The sequence below is a fragment of the Dendropsophus ebraccatus genome, chromosome 9, assembly GCF_027789765.1.
Source record: "Dendropsophus ebraccatus isolate aDenEbr1 chromosome 9, aDenEbr1.pat, whole genome shotgun sequence".
Classification (NCBI taxonomy): domain Eukaryota; kingdom Metazoa; phylum Chordata; class Amphibia; order Anura; family Hylidae; genus Dendropsophus; species Dendropsophus ebraccatus.
Genome location: NC_091462.1, coordinates 875,966 through 898,592, shown reverse-complemented (window position 1 = coordinate 898,592; position 22,627 = coordinate 875,966). Strand labels below are relative to the sequence as shown.

Here is a 22,627-nt window from a genome sequence, read left to right as displayed (position 1 = left end):
TTATCCCTCTGGCCGGCCGGCGTAACAGACAGTAAACAAGCAGCAAAGGATGTAACCTTTATATCTCCTTCATACACAACATAAAAACAAAGCCTAAAACACGTAAATAAAAAAGAATATGTACAATAACCCAAAGATTTACACAAGAGGGAGGCGGGGCTACAGCAGCCGCCGCTGGAGTAAAGGAAGAAGCCAAGATAGCCGCAGATCAGGACTAATGTCCAAACCAAGAAACCATAAAAGCAACGTCCTCTCTGCAAATGATAGTCATGGACGCCACACTGCTACCGCCAGGGCCCCGCCCCCTCTGCAGGATGAGGCCAGGGCCCGGCCCCCTCTGCACAATGAGGCCAGTGCCCCGCCCCCTCTGCACGATGAGGCCAGGGCCCCGCCCCCTCTGCACGATGAGGCCAGGGCCCCGCCCCCTCTGCACGATGAGGCCACCTTATTGCTATGAGGGATTAGGGGATTATAACTCACATTAAAGGGGTACTCTGTTAGGAATACATGGTCACTTCCAGGGACAGCACCGCTCTGGTCTCCAGGTTGGCTGCAGATTTTGTAACTTTTTTCTATTGAAGTGAATGGAGCTTAAAGTGACCCTGTCCCCCCCTTGCTGGGTGAGGAAGCCAACTGGGCAGCGCTTCACATCTGCAGCACCATGTAGCCCTGCCCCTCTGTGATGTCATTTCTCTTTAGGCCCCACCCACCCTAGGCTGGCAGATTTCAATGGCCGCCAAGGGGATGGGGCCTAGACACCGATGTTGCCACAGAGAGGCGGGCATACAGCACCGATAAGGGTGGGCCAAAGAGGTGCTGTGGACATAAAGCCCCGCCCAGGTGCCACAAACCACTAACAATAAAAAGCATTTTTCACTGGACCAAGCATCAAAAAATCTATAATAAAGTCAGGTATGAAAATTTCAGTAGAGGGGTCCTCATCCACATATGGGGGGGGCGGAACAGGGTCACCGGAGCGGGAGATAAGAGCAGTGCAGTCTCTGGAAGTGGTCATGTATTTCTAACACTGGAAAACCCCTTAAAGGGATTATCCAGCGCTACAAAAACATGGCCACTTTGTTCCAGAGACAGCCCCGCTCTTGTCTCCAGTTTGGGGGGTGTTTTGTAATTCAGTTCCATTGAAGTGAATGGAGCTTAATTGCAAACCACACCTGAACTGGAGACAACAGTCGTGTTGTCTCTGGAAGAAGGTGGCCATGTTTTTGTGGCACTGGATAATCCCTTTATAGCCTTCTCAATGTCTCTATATAACAGACAGCAGCCTATGGGGGCAGCTGCTGATGCCAGTCACATGTATGGTGGTACAGGCCCTGGTGGATGAGACAATGATGACCGCCCTCTCATCTCACTACATGAGCGGCTGATAACAGAGAGAACAAGGATGCAGAACATGGCGATCGTCCTCACATTTATAATAGAGAACAAGGTAACAGTCTGGAAGGTTGATCCGGTGTCACAGACGTATAGTATGGTGAAGGCCATGGCGGACAACAGGCACTTACTGCTGCCACAAGGGGGCAGAAGACCCCAACAGCAAACAGCCAGATCCAGTCTGTGCCGCAGCTGCTTATGACATCTGTGCTGGGATACGCCGCGCCAAAGTATCCGAATCAGTGCAAGGGGGCCGGCCGCTGCTCTGGGGTCACAGCGAGGGTCGGCTAGACCTGTTGGGGTCCATGCTGCAGGTTTGTGCTTTCTTCTCCTCTTCCACCAGTTCATCAAATATCTCCCTATAGAAAAAGAAGAGAAAGATGATAGAACCATAGATACACGGAAACATAAACCACCAGAGAACGGACCAAGGAACACAAGCGTAACCGAGCAGCTGATCATTTCACCCCAGATCATTTGTGTGTGTATACATGAGGAGCGGCATCCTCCTGAGTGTGTGTGTGTGTGTGTGTGTGTGTGTGTGTATACATGAGGAGCGGCATCCTCCTGAGTGTGTGTGTGTGTGTGTGTGTATACATGAGGAGCGGCATCCTCCTGAGTGTGTGTGTGTGTGTGTGTGTGTGTGTGTGTGTGTGTGTGTGTGTGTGTGTGTGTGTGTACATGAGGAGCGGCATCCTCCTGAGTGTGTGTGTGTGTGTGTGTGTATACATGAGGAGCGGCATCCTCCTGAGTGTGTGTGTGTGTGTGTGTGTATACATGAGGAGCAGCATCCTCCTGAGTGTGTGTGTGTATACATGAGGAACGGCATCCTCCTGAGTGTGTGTGTATACATGAGGAGCGGCGTATATATATATATATATATATATATATATATATACACACATACATACATACATACATATACACACATACATATATAATAAATATATATATATATATATATAATATATTATAGTTCAAATATTTTATTGAGTTTCGCATAATATAACATTGGTACTGAAGAAAAGTATCAGTAGCCGTATAAATTTACGAATATACATATCTAATAAAACAAGGCCGACAACAATAACTAAATCTTACTCCACTTATACATAGAATGAAGATAGTAGATATATGGTGCTATAGAGTACAAATACAAAGCAAAGTTTATAAGAATGGATCCAGGGTGCCGGCAGCCGACATCTTATAATACCAGGTGGTTGAGGTAAAATGAGACATGATAGGACGTCTTTCAGCCTGTGAGAAGCCGTGGAGTAGGAATAGTTTCCACTTCTTAAAGAAGGAAGCTGTAAAGGTCTCCTTATTGCGTACAGTGTCCAGCATCTCCCAGTGTAAGGTTTCCTTTAGAATAGAGGTCAACTCCGATATGGTCGGTAGGCTAGGCTGTAGCCAATGGTTTAATAAACATTGAAGGGCTAGTAATAGGGTGAGATGTGCCGCGGGGGGGCATAGGATGGTGCGACATGGGATCAGCCACAGGTCCAGTGTCACCATAGAATATATGTTATCGGATCTAAAGGAACCGTAAGTGACCACACGTCATGTATAAAGGATTTTACTAGGAGCCAATAGGATTGCACTGAGTTACAAAGCCATAAACAATGGAAGAGCTCCGCCCGCGGCTCATCACACTTGGGACATTTTTTGAGATAATGTTCCAGAGAGTAGGTAACGGAACGGTCACAGGCGTATATCGCTTTATGGAGGAGTCGGAAGTGAAGTTCTCTATACTTTACATTGGGAGTGGCTGCACGGACTGAATGAATCCCTTTAAGTAGTTTATTTTCTAAATTTTCCGAGGCCAGGACAGACGACCATTTCTTCAGAAAAGGAGGAGAAGACTTATTAATGGAAACCGAGCAGAGGAGGTGGTAGAGTTGTGATAGGGGTAAGGGTGCAGGTAGGGAAATACTAAGGCTATGGAATTGGCCAGGTTTTTCGGCGGATGCAATAGAGGAAACGCGATTCAGAATGAATTTTCGTATTCGGGTGTAATTTCTAAGTTGGTCTGAGGGCAGGTCGTATTTTATCTGGGTCTCAGGCCAAGACAGAAATGTTCCGTTTTCTAGGTCTAATAAATGGCCGAGATGGTGGATCTGTTTGTTTCCATATGGAGAAGTCAGAGGTGATGGATCCTTGTGGAAAAGAAGGGGAGGACCATAAAGGGAAGAACTTAGATAAGCGGAAAGGCAGATTGTATAATTTATGTACATGTTTCCAGGATGCTATAGTGTCTCGGAGGAGGATGTTTTGTTTCAGGAGAGGAGGTAGCTCAGAGATTGTAGAATGTAAGAGAGCGGGTAGGGACCAGGGACGGACCAGGGAGGATTCTAAGGTGGAGTTACAGAAATAGGAGGTCTGATGGAGCCAGTCTCTGATGTGTCTGCACATGGCAGCTAGGTTATATAGACGTATATTAGGTAATTGGGCGCCACCCTTGATTGATGACATACATAAGGTATCATAGGCTATACGGGGACGCTTAGATCTCCAGATGAAGTTAGTAAAGAGGGATCGGAGTTTTGTGACGTCTTTATGTGTAATAAGAAGTGGGATCATTTGCATTGGGTAGAGCAGTTTAGCGAAAGACATCATCTTAATTAATTGTATGCGTCCTAGAATAGATAGGGGTAGCTCTTTCCATTTTTTTAATTCATTTTCTATTTTTTTAAAAAGAGGGAAGTAGTTAAGAGAATAGACAGAGGAAGAATGGCCAATCTTAATGCCTAGATGGGTGAGGTAATGTCTGGCTACAGCGACTCCTTCAGGGTAGTTGTCTTGGGCTAGATGTGGGAGCAGAGGTAAAAGGTCACATTTTGAAGCATTGATTCTAAAGCCAGTGAATGATTTGAAGGATCATATAGACATGGTGAATGTCTATGTGTGGACGTTCTAAGAATATTAGAGTGTCATCAGCAAAACAATACTTTTGGTTCCACATCTCCCACTCTAATACCATTGAATTCTGGAGAAGTTAGAAGATATTGGATAAGGGGTTCTAGTGCTAGATTAAATAAGAGGGGTGACATGGGGCAGCCCTGCCGTCTACCTTTATTAATGGGGAAGAAATGGGATAGAAAGCCAGGAGTGTGTATACGGGCTTTAGGGTGTCTGTAAATATTAGAGAGTGCGGAAAGGTCCCACAATATTGAAGCTGGTTAAGACCATGTCCAACCATTCCCAATTAAGGTGGTCAAAAGCCTTCTCGGCGTCAATAGTGAGCAGGTGAATGAGTAGGGTGAAGTCTCTTACGGACGGCTTCTTGGACGGCCAATACGGTGCGTATATTTATTATAGCCGATCTGCCCTTGATGAATCCCGCCTGATGGATACCTATGATTTTGGGTAGAAAGGTAGCAAGGCGGTCAGCCATTATTTTCGTCAGGATTTTCAGGTCTTGATTGATCAAGGATATCGGGCGGTATGAGGCAGGGTTATGGGGTCTTTGCCCGGTTTGTGTATGACTTTTACATAGGCTACATCACCGGAGGGAAGCATACGGCTACCATTGATCATGAGGTGGAATACAGATTGGAGTGTTGGTGTAACTTCAGTAGTCAGACATTTATAGAATTCAGCGCTAAAGCCGTCAGGGCCGGGGGTCTTGTGATTGTGTAAGGAAGAGATAGTACGTGAGATGTCAGAGGTGACAGGGGCATTGAGGAGATTTAGGGAGTCTTGGTCTAATTTAGGAAGATTTAAGGACGCTAAGAAGTCTTCGGCTTTCTGATGGTCCATGGGATCAGGGGAGTATAATGACTTATAGTAGTGATGGAATACAGAGGAGATGGATTTAGGGTCACTCTGTAAGAGGCCGTTTTTGTCCATCAGTGACGATATATGACAAGTTGGGCGTCTACCTTTAGCCAGATTTGCTAGTAATTTACCAAGTTTATTACCAAATCTATATAGTTTAGAAAAATATTGATTTTTGTATAGAAGGTTTAGTTGTTCTTGGGAAATTTCAAATTCTTTTTTAGCAGCAGACCATTTGTTTGTTTTCAGGAGTAGGGCAGGATAAAAAGGTTGTGTAAGCAGAACGTAGAGTATTGGTGAGGGAATCAAATGAGATCTTAGCCGCCTTTTTCTGGGCAGACATATAAGAAATAATATTACCCCTAAGTACCGCTTTCGCAGTTTCCCATAATAATATAGGTGAATCTACGTGTTGGGCATTATCTGTGAGGAATTCTTGCCACCATTGTCTGAGAAGGTCTCTGAACGTGTCGTCTGAGGTCAAGGCTGTGGGGAATCTCCATGTAATGTCAGTACACCTAGGGTAAGAGTCCCTAAGGAGTAGAGAGATTGGAGCATGGTCAGATATTAATAGGTCGTGTATCGTGGCATCTTCGACCAGGGCCATGATCTCAGACGAGACGATAAAGTAATCCAATCTAGACCACGCTGTCTGAGAATGGGAGAAAAAAAGTATATTCCCTATCCTCGGGGTGAAGGTGTCTCCAGGAATCTATAAGATTAGCATTAGATAGTAGAGCAGGTAAAATAGTATCAGAGGGTGAGGAGTTATGTAGGAGGGGTGTAGTTCTTTTTCTATCTTCTATCGTATTTGTAACTATTAAAATCTCCACCTATTAAGATATTGCGTTCAGAAGTCTGTAAAATATCAGCTTCTAATTTGCGGGAAAAGGGTGCACGTCTATCGTTAGGGCCATATACATTATACACATTAAAGGTACCAGATACAGTAGAAAGAACCATATGGTGGAGTCTGCCCTCCGAATCGGAGTGTTGAGAAATAACAGTATGATTAAAGTTTTTATGGATAAGAGTAATGACACCGCCTTTTCTACCATCTGCAGGAGAGCCATATACCGAACCCACCCAGAAACGTTTCATCCTAGAAAAGTCTTCTACAGACAGATGGGTCTCCTGCAAAAGGGCCACATCCACCCTAATTTCTTCAAGTGTCTAAGGACCAGCGCTCTCTTAGATGGAGAACGCAGGCCCTTCACATTCCATGAGACTATCTTCATATAAATCAAGGGTGGAGAGAACTAGAAGAGGCTGGGGCACCCAGAGAATAGATATAGAACCCTTTGTAAGTAGTAAGCACACAGTCTATAGGAATACAATAGTGGAGTAAGTGTAACAATACTTAACAAAAATAAAACAGAACAATAACAATCAGGAATCTTATCTGAGAGAATTAAAAGAGAGAGAAAGAAATAGGCGAAAGAAGGCGTCAACAGGACTTCACTTTTTTCGCGCAACATATGACGGAGTTTTCGCCAACTCCGAGCGACTGAAGGAAAATGAAATAAAAGAATGAATAAGTAGATAGCGTATAAACCATAGAGAAGATTCATACACCTAGAGAGTGTAACCTGCTGTGAAAGGAATCAGTACGTCTAAACCTCACAATAGAGAGATGTAATATATAGAGGTCATCCTATAGAAGATAACAGGGAAGGAAGAGAGAGAAAGAGAAGGGGGGGGGAGTTATAAGAGGAAATAGATACACCTATAAATAAATTATAGCTATATGTATACATAACGTAAATGTTCAGTCTATATCTATGGAAGGCAGGACAGGGCTGTCACGGCGGCGTCTCTTATGCTGATCAGTATGCGGTGGTGATAAGTCTGGAGGATCTCCCATTAGTGATGAAGCTTCTTCTGGGGTATTGTACATAGTAGAGGATCCATCATTGTTGAAGACTTTAAGGACGGCCGGGAAGATCAGAGCAAATCGGATCTGGGGTCGTGCAGATGGGGGCTAAGGCTTTCCTTTTCTGTACTACCACGGCTGAGTAGTCATGGAATAGCGGTATTTTATTCCCTCTGATGAGGACATGTGACTTTTGCTTGCGGTATGCTTGTAGTATAGCCGCCTTATCAGCATAGTTCAGGTATCTGACAATAACCTGCCGGGGCTTAGGGGTAATGTTAGGCTTAGCAGAAGCTGAGACATTAGGAGGGGGGCCAATACGGTGGGCTCTCTCCACACAGGGACAGACCTAAAGCAATAGGGAGGTCCGAGCTGCAGATAGCATGCAGGTGAGATGGCTGGATGGACTCTGGCAGTCCTATAATACGCAGCTTGTTTCTCCTTCATCTGTTTTCCAGATCATCAGTTTTATCACTCAGGGCAGCTGGGATCTATAACGTCTTATGCAGCTGGGATCTATAACGTCTTATGCAGCTGGGATCTATAATGTCTTATGCAGCTGGGATCTATAACGTCTTATGCAGCTGGGATCTATAACGTCTTATGCAGCTGGGATCTATAACGTCTTATGCAGCTGGGATCTATAACGTCTTATGCAGCTGGGATCTATAACGTCTTATGCAGCTGGGATCTATAACGTCTTATGCAGCTGGGATCTATAACGTCTTATGCAGCTGGGATCTATAATGTCTTATGCAGCTGGGATCTATAACGTCTTATGCAGCTGGGATCTATAACGTCTTATGCAGCTGGGATCTATAACGTCTTATGCAGCTGGGATCTATAACGTCTTATGCAGCTGGGATCTATAACGTCTTATGCAGCTGGGATCTATAACGTCTTATGCAGCTGGGATCTATAACGTCTTATGCAGCTGGGATCTATGACGTCTTATGCAGCTGGGATCTATGACGTCTTATGCAGCTGGGATCTATAACGTCTTATGCAGCTGGGATCTATAACGTCTTATGCAGCTGGGATCTATAACGTCTTATGCAGCTGGGATCTGTAACGTCTTATGCAGCTGGGATCTGTAACGTCTTATGCAGCTGGGATCTATAACGTCTTATGCAGCTGGGATCTATAACGTCTTATGCAGCTGTGTTTTAGCGACATGTAACTCATCCTCCACTAAGCTCAGCCTCTCCTCCATCTCCTTAATGAGTGTCATGGGTAGAGACATCAGCCTGTATAGATGACAGGGTGGAGAGGATGGTTTTCTCCAGAGAGGCTTTAATGTCTGGGAGAATGAACTTAGCCACTTCTGCTGCCAGTGCTTTACATGAGACATTCAAGCCTGGGAGGATGAAGTCAGGAGGAGGAGACTGTGACATTACTGATGATGTAGGAGGAGGAGGAGGGACTGGAGGCAGGCCTGGTGATACTGGAGGAGGCGGGCCTGGTGATACTGGAGGAGGCGGGCCTGGTGATACTGGAGGAGGCGGACCCGATGATACTGGAGGAGGCGGGCCTGGTGATACTGGAGGAGGCGGGCCTGGTGATACTGGAGGAGGCGGGCCTGGTGATACTGGAGGAGGCGGGCCTGGTGATACTGGAGGAGGCGGGCCTGGTGATACTGGAGGAGGCGGGCCTGGTGATACTGGAGGAGGCGGACCCGGTGATACTGGAGGAGGCGGGCCTGGTGATACTGGAGGAGGCGGGCCTGGTGATACTGGAGGAGGCGGGCCTGGTGATACTGGAGGAGGCGGGCCTGTTGATACTGGAGGAGGCGGGCCTGGTGATACTGGAGGAGGCGGGCCTGGTGATACTGGAGGAGGCGGGCCTGGTGATACTGGAGGAGGCGGACCCGATGATGTAAGAGGAGGCGGACCTGATGATGCAGGAGGAGGAGGGCTGGACACAGCTGCAGCATTTGTCTTATTTTTAACTGCGTACTGAGGCGCGGGCGCCATCTTGAATTTACTTTTCTCCCTGGGGGGCTGAGAGAGTGAGGAGGACGACATGAAAACGGACTTCCCGGCCTTTGTGGATGATTTCTCCATGACCCTGGGGGGTTCCGGAGCACTATGTAGTTGTCGGTATGTACCGAAAATGACGGATGACGGTCGGGTAGTTAGTATGACGCAGGTTACAGGCGGAGCTCCGTTATTCAGCCACCATTCGCGCGCGCCGTCCGCAAGTTCTATAATATATTATATTTATATTTATATATATATATCTATATATCTATCTATCATATCATATCATAAGGTGGACGCAGCACTCCAGAAATCTTTGTGTGGTTGGTGCCTGCAGTAAATACCCTTGCGGACCGCGGGTATGACAGTTTACAAGCCAGCAAAATTACCGCAGCACTCCGTAGGTAAATTTTCAAACCGTGAAGTTTATTGCTTCCACAAGTGCATTTAGCAACGTTTCAGCTCAATCGATATGAGCCTTTCTCAAGCTGTGCAACATACATGTGTATCAACAGGCTTTAAATAGTTAGAGTGATTACAAAAACACATCATGTGACCAATCAGTAAAAAAAGTGAATAGTAGCAGAATCGCATCTCAAAAATAATATACATGACAATCATAATAAATGTGAGAAGAGACAGCATAAGCTGTCATAGGGTAATGTGAAATAAAGTGTCCATAAATATCAAAAGTCGTCTTTAAAAATATACAATTGGAGACAGGTGGGATGATCGCTCACCGGATGACGTCAGTCGGCCCCAGGACAAGTGTAAACAAATGCACGAGGCATATGGAGATCTCTCCGCCTTGGCTTGTGATGAAGCAAATAGCGCATGCGCCAAAAAAGACCGTCCGGATGGAAAAACGTAACAGGATCGGATAGGCACAAGTGAGTCATGTGTTATGTGACGTAACCCTCCACGTGATTCAGCAGGGTGGCTTCGCGGATCTCCATGGAAACCAGACGCTCAGGCCGGACTATGTGGGGGATTAACCCCTTGTAAGTAGACGGCATTTTCACAATCACGCTGTTGGAATCATAATGGCCAAGGAACATAGTCCAAATGAGGGCGGATTCCTGCATAGGGCTGCGCCCTCGGACCTATGTCACCCCCGGGCAGTCCAGGGATGTCCAGATTCCCATCGAGGCCTCATCCCAGGGATTGCAGTATAGCCGAAAAACTTATACCGGCACGTCAAGTTCATGAACCAGGAAACCGCATCATTGCCAACGTCACAAACGCACCGTGTGATTGAACATTTAAAGATGGTAAGTCCGAGAACCAGTAAATATAGGCCAAGACGTCAACCAGGTAAGTGTCCCACTCTGTTCCACCAAAAAGCAGCTTGTTACTATGAAGAGAAAACAAATATTAGAAAATGTAAAACATTATTTTAGATGTCAGTTAGTTTTAAACATAATACACATGTATGTAACAATCCAGTGATATCGGATATGGAAAGAAAATCAGGGTCTAGTTCACGAAGTACCCTAGAGTGCAAATTTATGATCATGATCATCTACAATAGCTAGGTAGAATTTTAAAGTCTACATTGAGACCATTCGGTCTCAGTGTGTTCAGAGTATCAATCCAAAAAAGTTCCCTTCTTTTTAATAATACATGTTTATTGCCACCACGAGGTGGTACTGGTATATGTTCAAACACGATGGCCTTAAGATCATTCTCGCTATGTCCCTTCTCCAAAAAATGTTTTGAAACGGGCAGGTCAGTTCTCTGTTTTCGGATACTGTAGCGATGTTGAACGAGTCGAGTTTTTAAGTCAAGTGTGGTTTCCCCTATATATAGAAGTTTACAGGGGCATGTCAAAATATAAACCACCCATTCACTTTCACAAGTTAAGTGATCTTTAATGTGAAAGATCTGTCCTGTTGCCGGATGTGCGAACTTGTCACACTTAATGTGCTTACAGTTCACACATCTACGACAGGGGTAACATGCATTTTTTAAAGGGCCCAAGAGTAACTGGGAGGGACGTTTCTCACAATGAGTCGCTGCCCTTACAAGAGAATCTTTGATATTCCTTGGTCTCTTATATGACATAAGTGGACGGTTCCTGAATTCAGGGATGTCTGGAAAACTGTCCCCCAGAATCCTCCAATGCTTACAGAGAATTCTTTCTATATGTTGACTCATGCCACTATATTGGCTTACAAAGGGTATGCGTGTTGGTCTCACTTGGCTATCTTTTTTTCTCAGGAGTTCTTCTCTATCAATCTCTAAAGTCTCCCTTTTGTACCTAGAGGTAAGTGTGCGTGGGTAGCCTCTATAATGGAAGTCTTCTGCATATTCATCTATGGTATTCTCCAATAGTGTCTGATCCCCAACAATACGTTTTACCCGCAAAAACTGACTCTTGGGGAGAGATCTAATAGCACTCTTCGGATGGTTAGATTTGTAATGCAGCAAAGTATTTTTGTCTGTGTCTTTTTTATATAGTCGTGTACTGAAGTGTGTCCCGTCTCTATACACCATTGTGTCCAGGAATTGTACTTGTGTAGTTGAGTGATTTAATGTTAGTTTTATGTCTGGGTCCATAGAATTTAAGTATTGGAAGAAGTCAAGAAGCTCCTCCTCCGCACCACCCCATGCCAAGAAGATATCGTCAATGTATCTCCACCATCCCACAATGTGGGGGGCATGGTGGGACACATTGACGTATATCTCCTCAAGATGGCTATTGTAGATGATCATGATCATAAATTTGCACTCTAGGGTACTTCGTGAACTAGACCCTGATTTTCTTTCCATATCCGATATCACTGGATTGTTACATACATGTGTATTATGTTTAAAACTAACTGACATCTAAAATAATGTTTTACATTTTCTAATATTTGTTTTCTCTTCATAGTAACAAGCTGCTTTTTGGTGGAACAGAGTGGGACACTTACCTGGTTGACGTCTTGGCCTATATTTACTGGTTCTCGGACTTACCATCTTTAAATGTTCAATCACACGGTGCGTTTGTGACGTTGGCAATGATGCGGTTTCCTGGTTCATGAACTTGACGTGCCGGTATAAGTTTTTCGGCTATACTGCAATCCCTGGGATGAGGCCTCGATGGGAATCTGGACATCCCTGGACTGCCCGGGGGTGACATAGGTCCGAGGGCGCAGCCCTATGCAGGAATCCGCCCTCATTTGGACTATGTTCCTTGGCCATTATGATTCCAACAGCGTGATTGTGAAAATGCCGTCTACTTACAAGGGGTTAATCCCCCACATAGTCCGGCCTGAGCGTCTGGTTTCCATGGAGATCCGCGAAGCCACCCTGCTGAATCACGTGGAGGGTTACGTCACATAACACATGACTCACTTGTGCCTATCCGATCCTGTTACGTTTTTCCATCCGGACGGTCTTTTTTGGCGCATGCGCTATTTGCTTCATCACAAGCCAAGGCGGAGAGATCTCCATATGCCTCGTGCATTTGTTTACACTTGTCCTGGGGCCGACTGACGTCATCCGATGAGCGATCATCCCACCTGTCTCCAATTGTATATTTTTAAAGACGATTTTTGATATTTATGGACACTTTATTTCACATTACCCTATGACAGCTTATGCTGTCTCTTCTCACATTTATTATGATTGTCATGTATATTATTTTTGAGATGCGATTCTGCTACTATTCACTTTTTTTACTGATTGGTCACATGATGTGTTTTTGTAATCACTCTGTTGATACACATGTATGTTGCACAGCTTGAGAAAGGCTCATATCGATTGAGCTGAAACGTTGCTAAATGCACTTGTGGAAGCAATAAACTTCACGGTTTGAAAATTTATCTACGGAGTGCTGCGGTAATTTAGCTGGCATATATATATATATATATATGCGCATGCGCCGCTACTCATGTATACACACACACTCACTCAGGAGGATGCCGCCCCTCATGTATACACACACACACACACTAAGGAGGATGCCGCCCCTCATGTATACACACACACACTCAGGAGGATGCCGCCCCTCATGTATACAAACACACACTCAGGAGGATGCCGCCCCTCATGTATACAAACACACACTCAGGAGGATGCCGCCCCTCATGTATACAAACACACACTCAGGAGGATGCCGCCCCTCATGTATACAAACACACACTCAGGAGGATGCCGCCCCTCATGTATACACACACACACTCAGGAGGATGCCGCCCCTCATGTATACACACACACACTCAGGAGGATGCCGCCCCTCATGTATATACATACACACTCAGGAGGATGCCGCCCCTCATGTATATACATACACACTCAGGAGGATGCCGCCCCTCATGTATATACATACACACTCAGGAGGATGCCGCCCCTCATGTATATACATACACACTCAGGAGGATGCCGCCCCTCATGTATATACATACACACTCAGGAGGATACCGCCCCTCATGTATATACATACACACTCAGGAGGATGCCGCCCCTCATGTATATACATACACACTCAGGAGGATGCCGCCCCTCATGTATATACATACACACTCAGGAGGATGCCGCCCCTCATGTATATACATACACACTCAGGAGGATGCCGCCCCTCATGTATATACATACACACTCAGGAGGATGCCGCCCCTCATGTATATACATACACACTCAGGAGGACAGCCGCATCTCCTCCCCGTCTCCCCCGCACCTCACAGCTGCATCTCCTCCCCGTCTCCCCGCACCTCACAGCTGCATCTCCTCCCCGTCTCCCCGCACCTCACAGCTGCATCTCCTCCCCGCACCTCACAGCTGCATCTCCTCCCCGTCTCCCCGCACCTCACAGCTGCATCTCCTCCCCGCACCTCACAGCTGCATCTCCTCCCCGTCTCCCCGCACCTCACAGCTGCATCTCCCCGTCTCCCCCGCACCTCACAGCCACATCTCCTCCCCGTCTCCCCGCACCTCACAGCTGCATCTCCTCCCCGCACCTCACAGCCACAGCTCCTCCCCGTCTCCCCGCACCTCACAGCCACATCTCCTCCCCATCTCCCCCGCACCTCACAGCCACATCTCCTCCCCATCTCCCCCGCACCTCACAGCCGCATCTCCCCGCACCTCACAGCTGCATCTCCTCCCCGCACCTCACAGCTGCATCTCCTCCCCGCACCTCACAGCTGCATCTCCTCCCCGCACCTCACAGCTGCATCTCCTCCCCGCACCTCACAGCTGCATCTCCTCCCCGCACCTCACAGCCACATCTCCTCCCCATCTCCCCGCACCTCACAGCTGCATCTCCTCCCCGTCTCCCCCGCACCTCACAGCTGCATCTCCTCCCCGTCTCCCCGCACCTTACAGCTGCATCTCCTCCCCGTCTCCCTGCACCTCACAGCTGCATCTCCCCGTCTCCCCCGCACCTCACAGCTGCATCTCCTCCCCGTCTCCCCGCACCTCACAGCTGCATCTCCCCGTCTCCCCCGCACCTCACAGCTGCATCTCCTCCCCGTCTCCCCGCACCTCACAGCTGCATCTCCCCGTCTCCCCCGCACCTCACAGCTGCATCTCCTCCCCGTCTCCCCGCACCTCACAGCTGCATCTCCCCGTCTCCCCCGCACCTCACAGCTGCATCTCCTCCCCGCACCTCACAGCTGCATCTCCTCGCCGTCTCCCCGCACCTCACAGCCACATCTCCTCCCCGTCTCCCCCGCACCTCACAGCTGCATCTCCTCCCCGTCTCCCCGCACCTCACAGCTGCATCTCCTCCCCGTACCTCACAGCTGCATCTCCTCCCCGTCTCCCCCGCACCTCACAGCTGCATCTCCTCCCCGTCTCCCCGCACCTCACAGCTGCATCTCCTCCCCGTCTCCCCGCACCTCACAGCTGCATCTCCTCCCCGTCTCCCCGCACCTCACAGCTGCATCTCCTCCCCGTCTCCCCGCACCTCACAGCTGCATCTCCTCCCCGTCTCCCCGCACCTCACAGCTGCATCTCCTCCCCGTCTCCCCGCACCTCACAGCTGCATCTCCCCGTCTCCCCCGCACCTCACAGCTGCATCTCCTCCCCGTCTCCCCCGCACCTCACAGCTGCATCTCCTCCCCGTCTCCCCGCACCTCACAGCCGCATCTCCTCCCCGTCTCCCCGCACCTCACAGCTGCATCTCCTCCCCGCACCTCACAGTTGCATCTCCTCCCCGTCTCCCCGCACCTCACAGCCACAGCTCCTCCCCGTCTCCCCGCACCTCACAGCTGCATCTCCTCCCCGCACCTCACAGCTGCATCTCCTCCCCGTCTCCCCGCACCTCACAGCTGCATCTCCTCCCCGTCTCCCCGCACCTCACAGCTGCATCTCCTCCTCGTCTCCCCCGCACCTCACAGCTGCATCTCCTCCCCGTCTCCCCCGCACCTCACAGCTGCATCTCCTCCCCGTCTCCCCGCACCTCACAGCTGCATCTCCTCCCCGTCTCCCCGCACCTCACAGCTGCATCTCCTCCCCGTCTCCCCGCACCTCACAGCTGCATCTCCTCCCCGTCTCCCCGCACCTCACAGCTGCATCTCCTCCCCGTCTCCCCGCACCTCACAGCTGCATCTCCTCCCCGTCTCCCCGCACCTCCTCTGCATACGAATTGGATGAGTCAGGGTTAAATACCTGCCAAATGCGGCTATCTATACAGCTGAAATAGCCGGCCAAAGCGATGGTTTTTGTGCCAGGTAAGTTAGTGCAGCTGGGGGGGGTGGGCTGAGGAGACCCCGAGGGAATGCGCAGAGAACAGGGCAGGCACCAACCATGTTTTCTGCTTAAAGTGACACTGTCCCCCTTTCTGCAGAATGACGGCTCTGCACAGGTGCGCGGGGGTAATTGCAGCAGTCCTCTGCGGATTGTGTTACCTGGGCAGGGCTCCTCGGCCAAAGTGCCACTTAGCACCGTCCACAATTCTGCCATAGACCCGCCCTTCTGATGTCATAGCCGTCTAGGCCTTGCCCCTTCCACAGCCATTGTAGCCGTCCGGAGCAGTGGGGGGGGGGGGGGAAAGACAAGGTCACTAACAGTATCATATGCAGAAAGGGGGAGGGGACAGGGTCACTAACAGTATCGTATGCAGAAAGGGGGAGGGGACAGGGTCACTAACAGTATCGTATGCAGAAAGGGGGAGGGGACAGGGTCACTAACAGTATCGTATGCAGAAAGGGGGAGGGGACAGGGTCACTAACACTCCTCATACATAAGGATGGCAGCAGGACCCCTCACATTATAGTGATAGGCCTCACCCCCCCCTTGGCTCCCTGTCTCCTCCTCCTCGAGAGGTGCTGGGGCCTCCGGAATCTGTTGACCAATGAGAAGTCTTGTCTCTGCAACATGTGACATGTTTCCTGCTATCAATGTATTCAAGGTTCTAGGTGTCTTCTTACAGGGAAAGTGTCTGGAACATGGTGGGTCACAGACAGGAAGCCCCCGGGCCGCAGATTATCATCCTTGTAGTGGTTCACAATGTCGCTGATCTGACATATTTGCAGAAATTTAATAACACAAAGTTTGTGGTGTGAAGCGTCAGGAGGCCGCTGAGAAGCCTGTGTGCTGCCCTCTGGGGTCCAGCAGATTTAGCGACCACCACGTGTGGTTTGGCCGTAAGATGCGGCAATGATCCAGAGATGGCGAGCTATGGGCTACATACAGTCACTTACTTGTGCATATAGAAGAAGATGTAGCCGCTGCGATCCCGCTCAGTCTGCACTGTGGCCTCCTGGGTCCTAGAAACGTCGAGGTCGTTGTAGGTCAGCCATGCTTGCTTCTTGATACTGTACACATCACTGATGTAGTGACCTAAGGGACGAGTCACATGGTGTCAGAACACGGGGAGTAATAGAAGTACAGAAAGCAGTGTCATCCATGCCTACCTGAGGACGAGGAGCTGCCAATATGGCTGACAACACTGACCAGACGATAGGAGTGCGACAACTCTCCCCTCTGCAAGGCCAAGACACAAGGAGTATAAGAGGGCGGAGGGGTGGGGGTCCTCAGCGGCAGACACATGGATGACACAGGGACCCAGTTACCTCAGCGTTTCTCTTCAGCTCCTCAGCTTCCTCCTCAGTGTACTCTATGTCCAGAACCTCCTCATTCCCAGAATCCTCATCAGACAAGGTGCTGTCCAGGAAGGAGCTGTTGTACTCTGTCCCAAGAGGAGACAGCCGCCATCAGTAACATTCCGCAATGCCCCCAGTAACCAGCCCCGCTACCCCACCCATCCCCCGCGTCCTCACCGCTATCAGACCAGAGGACGACAAACCTCATAGTTAACAACTGCACTGTTCAGTTTGGCCATGGACACTGGGGAGCGGGGCCGAGGGGTCCCGGGACAAAGGGAGGCAGGCCGAGGGGTCCCGGGACAAAGGGAGGCAGGCCGAGAAGGCAAGGTAGGCAGGCCGAGGGGTCCCGGGACAAAGGGAGGCAGGCCGAGGGGTCCCGGGACAAAGGGAGGCAGGCCGAGAAGGCGGGGGAGGCAGGCCGAGGGGTCCCGGGACAAAGGGAGGCAGGCCGAGGAGGCGGTGGAGGCAGGCTGAGGGGTCCCGGGACAAAGGGAGGCAGGCCGAGAAGGCAAGGTAGGCAGGCCGAGGGGTCCCGGGACAAAGGGAGGCAGGCCGAGAAGGCAAGGTAGGCAGGCCGAGGGGTCCCGGGACAAAGGGAGGCAGGCCGAGGGGTCCCGGGACAAAGGGAGGCAGGCCGAGGAGGCGGTGGAGGCAGGCCGAGGGGTCCCGGGACAAAGGGAGGCAGGCCGAGGAGGCGGTGGAGGCAGGCCGAGGGGTCCCGGGACAAAGGGAGGCAGGCCAAGAAGGCAAGGTAGGCAGGCCGAGGGGTCCCGGGACAAAGGGAGGTAGGTCGAGAAGGCGGGGGAGGCAGGCCGAGGGGTCCCGGGACAAAGGGAGGCAGGCCGAGGAGGCGGTGGAGGCAGGCTGAGGGGTCCCGGGACAAAGGGAGGCAGGCCGAGAAGGCAAGGTAGGCAGGCCGAGGGGTCCCGGGACAAAGGGAGGCAGGCCGAGAAGGCAAGGTAGGCAGGCCGAGGGGTCCCGGGACAAAGGGAGGCAGGCCGAGGGGTCCCGGGACAAAGGGAGGCCGGCCGAGGGGTCCCGGGACAAAGGGAGGCAGGCCGAGGAGGTGGTGGAGGCAGGCCGAGGGGTCCCGGGACAAAAGGGAGGCAGGCCGAGGAGGCCGAGGAGGCAGGCCGAGGGGTTCCGGGACAAAAGGGAGGCAGGCCAAGAAGGCAAGGTAGGCAGGCCGAGGGGTCCCGGGACAAAGGGAGGCAGGCCGAGGGGTCCCGGGACAAAGGGAGGAAGGCTGAGAAGGCGGGGGAGGCAGGCTGAGGGGTCCCGGGACAAAGGGAGGCAGGCTGAGGAGACGGGGGAGGCAGGCTGAGGGGTACAAGGCTCCGTCCTCACTGTGACTGACAGATCCTGCCCTATCCATAGATGTATGGCTGGGAACAAGGCTCCGCCCCGATGTGTGTGACAGGTCCCGCTCTATTCATAGCTGTATGGCTGGGAACAAGGCTCCGCCCCAGTGTGAGTGACAGGTCGGGCCTCACCCTGTAAGCTCAGCTCCGTCGCTCTCTTCAGGTCATCGTCTTCCTTCTGTTCTCGAGCCTCCTGGAATTATAAACGACATCAAAATTAAATCCAACATGTCATGGCCAATCCATGGCGTCCTCCTGGGCATAGATATCCCACATGGAATGAGATGCTGTCACTTTATACAGCCCTATCCTGCTCTTGGCAGAGGAGGCGGGGACGAGCGTTAAGGGGCGTGGCAACGGATACCTGTGATGGACAGAGAGCTTTCACAGGAACCCGGCCTTCATCAACCCCCTGCAGCCCTAAGCAACACCACCCCGCCTGCTCCAGAGAACCACGCGGCCCTGAGCAAGCCCAGACACCACACCTGCCCTACGGAACCCCGGCCAAAACTCCTCCGCACCTCCCTACCCCACTCCAGGGAAGCCCAGCCTTCACCAACCCTTTGGGCCCCTGGTTTTACCTGTTCCTGGAGAGACTGGACCAAAGCCTCCTGCAGCTCCTGCTCCTCCCGCTCCCGCTCACACCTCAGCCACTCCGGGTTGTTCTGGGAGCCGTCTGGGGTCTTATTCTCTTTATTTTCATCAAAGTCTTTGGCCGGGTCACTATGCAAAGCTGTGGATGCGAGTACAAACACGTCAAGTGAGTGCGAAACAGGAACAGGAGAACTCAATGTAAACGTATAATTATACACAACTTACACCCATACCCACACACCCCCAACGTACACCCATACCCCACCAACATACACCCATACCCAATGTACACCCATACCCCACCAACATACACCCATACCCAATGTACACCCATACCCCACCAACATACACCCATACCCAATGTACACCCATACCCCACCAACATACACCCATACCCACACACCCCCAACGTACACCCATACCCCACCAACATACACCCATACCCAATGTACACCCATACCCCACCAACATACACCCATACCCAATGTACACCCATACCCCACCAACATACACCCATACCCAATGTACACCCATACCCCACCAACATACACCCATACCCAATGTACACCCATACCCCACCAACATACACCCATACCCAATGTACACCCATACCCCACCAACATACACCCATACCCAATGTACACCCATACCCCACCAACATACACCCATACCCCACCAACATACACCCATACCCAATGTACACCCATACCCCACCAACATACACCCATACCCAATGTACACCCATACCCCACCAACATACACCCATACCCACCCCCCCCAACATACACACACCCCCATCGTACACCCACACACCCCCAACGTACACACATACCCCACCAACGTACACCCATACCCAATGTCCACCCATACCCCCCCAACGTACACCCATACCTACAACCCCCAACGTACAACTCCCCCCCCCCCCCCCCCCCCCCGACACAGTCTATAAACACACACACTGTAAGTGGCTGACTGGTACACAGGGAGAGGGGACCCTGCCCACCAGGATGCCAGGGCTGATGCTTGGTTAGGTGAGGGTGTCAGGGCTGATGCTTGGTTAGGTGAGGGTGTCAGGGCTGATGCTTGGTTAGGTGAGGGTGTCAGGGCTGATGTTAGGTTAGGTCGGGGGGTGTCAGGGCTGATGTTTGGTTTGGAGACATAAGATGGAAGATACAAGATAGGATATACCCTGGCCGAGGTGTTACTGTGACATACAAGATGGTCGGAGATAACTGTGCAGATGTCTGTATGACCTCCAGCTACACTTTTAGATCACTCACTATTATGGGTCAATTGACAAATGAGACAAGTTGATGGATCCCATTCCAAATCAATGAGTAACACAATCAAGAGCCTCTAGAGGAGGCGGCCGGCGCAAGGTTCATGGGCAAGCAGACATCCCCAGAAACCAACAGGGAGACGGATGAAGCTGCCGATGCTGCAGTTTCCGGTCTCTTCCTGAGGTAACCGTACATAGTGTACAGGTGGATGGGGAGATGTTTCCGGTCTCTTCCTGAGGTAACCGTACATAGTATACAGGTGGAGGGGGAGATGTTTCCGGTCTCTTCCTGAGGTAACCGTACATAGTATACAGGTGGAGGGGGAGATGTTTCCGGTCTCTTCCTGAGGTAACCGTACATAGTGTACAGGTGGATGGGGAGATGTTTCCGGTCTCTTCCTGAGGTAACCGTACATAGTATACAGGTGGATGGGGAGATGTTTCCGGTCTCTTCCTGAGGTAACCGTACATAGTATACAGGTGGATGGGGAGATGTTTCCGGTCTCTTCCTGAGGTAACCGTACATAGTATACAGGTGGAGGGGGAGATGTTTCCAGTCTCTTCCTGAGGTAACCGTACATAGTGTACAGGGGGATGGGGAGATGTTTCCGGTCTCTTCCTGAGGTAACCATACATAGTATACAGGTGGAGGGGGAGATGTTTCCGGTCTCTTCCTGAGGTAACCGTACATAGTATACAGGTGGATGGGGAGATGTTTCCGGTCTCTTCCTGAGGTAACCGTACATAGTATACAGGTGGATGGGGAGATGTTTCCGGTCTCTTCCTGAGGTAACCGTACATAGTGTACAGGGGGATGGGGAGATGTTTCCGGTCTCTTCCTGAGGTAACCGTACATAGTATACAGGTGGATGGGGAGATGTTTCCGGTCTCTTCCTGAGGTAACCGTACATAGTATACAGGGGGATGGGGAGATGTTTCCGGTCTCTTCCTGAGGTAACCGTACAAAGCGTACAAGGGAATGGGGAGATGTTTCCGATCTCTTCCTGAGGTAATCGTACATAGTATACAGGTGGATGGGGAGATGTTTCCGGTCTCTTCCTGAGGTAACCGTACATAGTGTACAGGTGGATGGGGAGATGTTTCCGGTCTCTTCCTGAGGTAACCGTACATAGTGTACAGGTGGAGGGGGAGATGTTTCCGGTCTCTTCCTGAGGTAACCGTACATAGTGTACAGGTGGATGGGGAGATGTTTCCGGTCTCTTCCTGAGGTAACCGTACTATCCGTACATAGTGTACAGGTGGATGGGGAGATGTTTCCGGTCTCTTCCTGAGGTAACCGTACATAGTATACAGGTGGATGGCGAGATGTTTCCGGTCTCTTCCTGAGGTAACCGTACATAGTGTACAGGGGGATGGGGAGATGTTTCCGGTCTCTTCCTGAGGTAACCGTACATAGTATACAGGGGGATGGGGAGATGTTTCCGGTCTCTTCCTGAGGTAACCGTACATAGTATACAGGTGGATGGGGAGATGTTTCCGGTCTCTTCCTGAGGAAACCGTACATAGTATACAGGTGGATGGGGAGATGTTTCCGGTCTCTTCCTGAGGTAACCGTACATAGTGTACAGGTGGATGGGGAGATGTTTCCGGTCTCTTCCTGAGGTAACCGTACATAGTATACAGGTGGATGGCGAGATGTTTCCGGTCTCTTCCTGAGGTAACCGTACATAGTATACAGGGGGATGGGGAGATGTTTCCGGTCTCTTCCTGAGGTAACCGTACATAGTATACAGATGGATGGGGAGATGTTTCCGGTCTCTTCCTGAGGAAACCGTACATAGTATACAGGTGGATGGGGAGATGTTTCCGGTCTCTTCCTGAGGTAACCGTACATAGTGTACAGGTGGATGGGGAGATGTTTCCGGTCTCTTCCTGAGGTAACCGTACATAGTATACAGGGGGATGGGGAGATGTTTCCGGTCTCTTCCTGAGGTAACCGTACATAGTATACAGGTGGAGGGGGAGATGTTTGCGGTCTGAGGTAACCGTACATAGTGCACAGGTAACCTCTATGTGAATATAAATACGACATACACACATACATATACATATATATATATAAATATATATTGTGAGAAGGTACAAGGTGTCATAGTAGATGACAGATACGTGTCCCCCAGGTGCCTGGCCTCGGTGAAGTGAGCTGTTAGCTTTGGTCAGTAACCCTAGGTTACTGACACTTTTTGTTGAATAGTATGGCTTTTTGCACAGCTGATCCGGGCCGGCCTTTCACTGGGTGGGATGACTGCTCCCACGTATTCCAGGCCAGGTTTTCTGTGGCTGGATAGAATCCAAGTAGCTCAGCAGAGCTGAGG

The 22,627-nt window shown here is 50.3% G+C and overlaps 1 protein-coding gene across 3 annotated transcripts in view; it reads right to left on the bottom strand.

Annotated features, from left to right (window-relative positions):
* Positions 1 to 44: 44 nt before the first annotated feature.
* The window catches only part of USP37 (ubiquitin specific peptidase 37), a 107,313-nt gene continuing 84,730 nt past the window's right edge, over positions 45 to 22,627 (bottom strand). For 2 of the 3 annotated variants that reach the window (XM_069982248.1, XM_069982249.1), the window contains 6 exons: positions 19,000 to 19,151; positions 18,551 to 18,611; positions 17,025 to 17,140; positions 16,866 to 16,935; positions 16,653 to 16,791; positions 45 to 1,751 (listed from right to left, as the gene is read on the bottom strand). In XM_069982248.1, the coding sequence (XP_069838349.1) occupies positions 1,664 to 1,751; positions 16,653 to 16,791; positions 16,866 to 16,935; positions 17,025 to 17,140; positions 18,551 to 18,611; positions 19,000 to 19,151 (626 nt within the window). In that variant the 3' untranslated portion in view covers positions 45 to 1,663. Of the gene's footprint in view, positions 1,752 to 16,648; positions 16,792 to 16,865; positions 16,936 to 17,024; positions 17,141 to 18,550; positions 18,612 to 18,999; positions 19,152 to 22,627 lie in introns of those variants that run through there. The other variant, XM_069982250.1, reaches the window with a different exon arrangement.